Source organism: Crocodylus porosus, unplaced genomic scaffold, assembly GCF_001723895.1.
Source record: "Crocodylus porosus isolate Cpor-Errol unplaced genomic scaffold, CroPor_comp1, whole genome shotgun sequence".
NCBI classification, from domain to species: domain Eukaryota; kingdom Metazoa; phylum Chordata; order Crocodylia; family Crocodylidae; genus Crocodylus; species Crocodylus porosus.
The window spans coordinates 15,747,341-15,752,659 of record NW_017728921.1 but is presented as its reverse complement, the minus strand read 5'-3'; the positions used below and the strand labels follow the sequence as shown (position 1 = coordinate 15,752,659).

Sequence of the window (5,319 nt, the reverse complement as noted above, 5' to 3'; positions counted from 1 at the left end):
CGGTTTCCCCCGCGTCGCTTCTGGTTTCGGAGCCCCAGCCCCTAGCCAGAGCCCCGCGTGCCCCGTGCCACCGCCGGCTCCTGGGCGCCGTGCGCCCCGCGTCGGGCCCCGGGCACTGTCGTTTCAGGAGGCGACCGACAGCGCCCCGCAGCTTTAGGCTCCAGCCTTTTTCCGCCGCTGGGTTTGCCTTGCACGGTTGGAGCGTAATCGCCCCCCTCCTGTTTCTGTGTACATTTTTTTGTTTAATGGGCTGCCCTGCCTTAATATCTTTTTACATAGAGGGCTTGGTGCCAAAAACTTTGAACGGCTCAAACAGTCGCTTTTGGAAACCTATAGGCCTAAAGATTGACATGTAAAAATCAGTGCAGATGGCAGTGGTGGTCAGGCCACAAACTAGCCTTGCTCTCCCCCAGTGCCTCCCTGCTCCCCTTCCCCTGCCTGGCCTGCTCTGCTTCTGCATCTTGCCTCGTCTGCTGCAGCATCTCACGCGCGCGGACACACGCAGCTCCTGCCACTTGTGACACTAGTGCCACACATTGGCCACCACGGCAGCAGGTTGCCACGTCTCTCACCGGTGACTTGGTGTCAGCTGCACTGGGGCATCTTTTTCTTACCGGGACAGATCTGTATCAACATGGTGGTGACTTTGGGGTTGACTTTTTCAGAGGCTCTGTGAAGAGGTGTAAAGATAAAAGTCTGGAAGAGGCTCTTGTGCTGTCCAGGGAGGTGAGCAGAGAGTTATGGGAACTGGACGATGCCGACGTGCTTCCTTTAATCCGCTGCGTGCTGGCTTTCCAAATGGAGGCGACCTGCAGTTCCAGTTCTTTCCATAAGCTTGAACAAGTATGTAGCGCTCTGCAGCAGCTGCTCCATGGCTCTGGGCCTGTACAAAGTAATTTTATGGCTACTTGAACAAGCCACCCCATTTGCAGAGGTTACCTGCAAAACTATGACAGCGCCTAATGCTTCTAACACCCATTATTTACAGCTGTCAGTGCTCTGCAGTCACAGGTGCTCACAAACAGCCTTACAAGGTAGTGGTAGGAGATCCAGTTTACACCAGAGAAAACTGAAATCAGAGAGCTGTTGCCTGATGTGTCCAAAGTCACGCAGCAAGTAACATGAATGGCACGTGCACCTGGTGGCTGGGGGGCGACCACCCACAGATGCTGGCAGCACTCCAGGGGCAATCAGGGACCACTTGCAGGCACTGCCAGCAGCGGGGTGGTGAGCAGCGACTGCCCGCAGGTGGTGCCGACAGTGTCAGCGGTGCCTTTTTGCAGGGGGTGCACAGCATATGTGTCACCCCAGCAAGTAAATGGCAGGGCTGGGAATAAAAGTTAAATTTTGAAAGATCTGGAGACCCAAGTTAGATTCCTGCTTGAACTCTCCCTTTACTGGGTAAACTTGTCCCTCAGGTACTATACAGAAAACTAGATGCTGCATTTTAAACAGGGTCTCCTTTATAGAAGAGGTTTGTCTGTGCTTTCCCTCTAAAGAAGAGATTTTGTCCTATTGCTGAACTACTTGTGCTTATCTTCAGTAAGAAAACAAAAACTTAAACCAGTGGTTCTCCACCTTTTTTGTACCAGGACCCATTTGTAAGTATCGATGGCCAGTCTCGACCCCGTAGCCCTCGCTCCCAACCCGCTGCCCCCAGGCACCAGCTCTCTACTGTGTGGGTGTGTGGCACAGGGAGCCCCAAGCAGCCCGGATCTCTGCCAGCCTGCAAGGGAAAAACCCTTTTCCCACATTTTTCTTCTTAAAGGAGAAACCATCTTTAAAATGTCTTGATCCGTTTTTAAAGCTTGCAACCCCTTCCTATATTTTTGCAACCCACAGGTTGAGAAACTCTGACTTAGACCATAGCGAGACAGAGAGAGATTGTCTCCTGGACGTCTTGTTTCCCATCTGAATGCCTCCCCTCCACTGACAATCCAATAACATCTTGTGGCAATTCCAGTAATTGCTATTGGCAAATTTATATTAGGGAAGAAAACCTGCATTACATGAAGCTAACCATGAGTCAGTGCCACTTAGTGGTCTCTGAGCTTGAATAGTGAGGGCAGTTCAGCAGCTTGTGTTTTGTAAACATTCAGATAAGATTACCTTAAAGTGGTCCCTTTTGGCCCAGAAGATCACAGAGGTGAGCAGCTACACACACAGAGGAGAAGCAGCACTAGGTGATCAGCCCAGGCAAAAGTCCATTAACTGCACATGCAGATCCCTCTCTAGGATGACTTGGGTACAGTGACCTAGTTAAAGCACATAATGCAGTAGTTCCCAGACTATGGGTTGGAACCCTAAATGGGGTCACAACAGAAGTGGATGGGGTCGTGGTGCTATGCTCTCTCCCATGCCAGGTCCTGCCTGCTGACCTGTAGAGATTAGGGTAGGCAGCCTGCATCCTCACCTCCCCACCATGGGCTCCACTGTGGCTGTGCCACCTGCAGGAAAGGGGATGGGATGGGGTGGGCAGGGAGCTGGGCTTTGCACTCCAGCTGCAGGCAGCAGCTGGGGCGGGGTGAGGTGGAGTGGGCAGGCCCTGGCCCTAGGGCACCTGGGGAGAGAGTGGGGGGCACCAGCAGGGCCAACATCTGTGGGTCAGGAGTGAGGGGCACCAGCAGGGCCAACGTCTGTGGGTCAGGAGTGAGGGGCCCTGCTGAGGAAAAGTTTGGGAAGCACTGACATAATGGGTTGGGATGCTTATCTAGGGTACTGGAATGACCAGACAATTAAATCTTTTCTTTCCCATACAGATCATTATGAAGTTGTCTGAAAGTAAAGAATCCCTGGTTTCTGAAGAAGTGAGCAAATTAATGAGGAGTCTGGCTAAGTGCAAACAGGTGAGAGATGTATTTATTTTTAAAGAAAAGCTCAGAATGCAAAGAGAGGTCTCCATCATGAACCAGGATCTGCAAGAGTGAAGTCTTGCAGCTGTGCAGAGGCTGGCTGACTTCAGCAGGGCACTGCAGGGGTCTGTTTGGCAGATGGAATTGTAGGTCAGGACCTTCATTCAAGGGCAATATCTGAAGCTAGTGATCCTGATGCAGCAGAGTTGCCAAATCAGGGGGCAGGAGGGGCTGCTGAAGCCCATATATTTACTCCCATGACATTTTAATGCTCACACGATTCTCAGTTGCAACAGGATAAGTAGTAGCATACTCCAAGGGGCCTAAGCCATTGTCGCAGGTTTACCAAACTTTTCATAAGTATACAAGAGTAGTTGCTATATAACCGGAATCCTCCTGTTACAGCCTACATTGTTTCCTGCCAGTGCTAGAGACGTACCTAGGTTAGTGGCACTTACCTGTACTATCGCAAGCCACCGTAATTTGTAACACCATAAGAAGAACTTGGCAGGAAGAAAAGTCTGATTATAATGAAGAGTGCATGTGCACACACACCCCTCCCCCCAAGTCCTTCAACATGGTCTTCTGTTCATCAGAAATACATATTGTTAATCATCACTGGTGGGAAGAGAATACAGAAAGTGTACACGATAACCAGGTGATTTTAAGTGTGATATTTCATTCACTTAAGGGTGAATGTCAGCACTGCCCTTGGTCCTTCAGGCCCCGAGTTCAGTAAACTAAGAGGTTTTTACTCCAAGTTTCTCATCTGGCTTTCCATTCCCATTGCAATGGCTGAATTGTCAGCTGTGACCTTGACAGGATAGCTTGACAAAGCTCAGCAGGTACAGCCTAAACTTTCAAGTAAGCATCTAAATCACCTTTTGAGTCCCTTATGTCTCATTGTTCCTTACATAGAGTATCCCTGTTGCGCTGAACATGAATCCTGCAGTCCTCTTAAGTGTGCCTGTGCTTCCTCTTGCAGGTGCTGTGTCCTGAAGACCTCCAGACAGGTTAGTCTCTGAACAGTTCCTTATGTTTTTGGAACCCTCTCTTGGCCTCGGTTGTAGAGCAACTCTTAGCTCTGGCACACTGAACAACATGCACCAAATGCCTGAAATAGTCCTCTGGCATTAACAGGAGACTAAGGTTGAACCATCTTAAATTTTCATGTGGGCTGAGCTACCAGTGCACTGTGCAGGTCTCAAAGGAGACGCTAGACTTCTTTGCCCACTCATTCACACCAGTTGGGAAACAAGAAGTATTGCTGAAGTCTTGATCCTATGTTGTTACAGGATAAGTGTGGGCTCAGCTCTGAGTGCACACCCAGCGAAGTCAAGACCAGATTAAAGACCGTACAGTCCGCTCCCTGCTCTTCCACATCACTCACTGAGTCACCTGCAAGCCACTTCCCTCCAATGTCTCAGTTCCCTATATACAAGATAAGGGATAATTATACTTGCCTTCTTCCTGGGGGAAGGATTAGCTAATACACAGCTGAGTGATGGAAAGTGCAGTAAATTGCTATGTGTAGATAGACATCCAGAAGTAAAAGTCTCAGCCAGATCAGACCCCTCTGTTACCTCATGCTTCTCCAGTTCTCCAAATTCACTTCAAGTTCCTTTAGTCAAAGAAAGTTTTATCTTCAAAGCTGCACTGCTGACAATGAGTGGACCTTTGTATAGGCAGGGATAGATTAAAACAAAGAATGCATAACCTCTGGCCTCAAAACTTTTTTTTAGCAGGAGAGAGAGTCTCTAGATCTGCATAGAAAGGTAGGGCGCTTTCATGGAGGAAGAGCAGGTAGATCAGTTGGTTGTAGTTTGCTACCGTGTGCCTATAGATACAGCTTGCCACCTCGGATGTGTGTAACTCAGCATCTCCAGATCAGGTCGCTAACAGCTGACACATTATGCATCTTTCTTCTCCATATATAGTGTGCATGTTCATAGAAGAAAGTCACCTGGGACGACGCCACTGGAGACACCACCTGTGCCTTTTGCTGCAACTTGTAGCTGCCACATTTAATTCAGTGCTGCAGAACCCTACAGCAAGCAATGGAGAATGGGGTTACATCACAGTCAAGGTAAGAGCCATGCTACTTCTGCCTTTGAAGGGGTATAGTCTCCTCTAGCGTTAGGGCACTTGTACAAGTGACAAAATTGGCCTTTTACGTGGTTTAATTGCCCCTTTTCAATCAGTTTAATGGCATTACCATTTATATCTGTGGTGGCATATTACGTTTTAATGTCACACTGTACACATGCAGCGGGGTATTTACTTGAAATTACTTTGTTACATAGCAAAGTAAAAACACACACGATGTATTTTAGTTTGCTACATAAATTGCAGCAATACATCAGTTAGGCTCCGGGAGCAGCGAGAGACGCGCGGGTGAAAGCCCGCTGCGCCCCCACTCCCCCAAAGCCCCCTAGAGACTCCCCCAGCAGCCGCAGAGCCCCCCACC

The 5,319-nt window shown here is 49.1% G+C and overlaps 1 protein-coding gene across 1 annotated transcript in view; it reads left to right on the top strand.

Moving 5' to 3' along the window:
• The first annotated feature begins 651 nt into the window (after window positions 1-651).
• Window positions 652-5,319, top strand: part of LOC109312802 (thyroid adenoma-associated protein homolog) — a 34,106-nt gene continuing 29,438 nt past the window's right edge. The window contains exons 1-4 of the mRNA XM_019539095.1: window positions 652-843; window positions 2,760-2,846; window positions 3,838-3,865; window positions 4,790-4,938. Coding sequence (XP_019394640.1) covers window positions 799-843; window positions 2,760-2,846; window positions 3,838-3,865; window positions 4,790-4,938 — 309 coding nt within the window. The 5' untranslated portion in view covers window positions 652-798. The remainder of the gene's footprint in view (window positions 844-2,759; window positions 2,847-3,837; window positions 3,866-4,789; window positions 4,939-5,319) is intronic.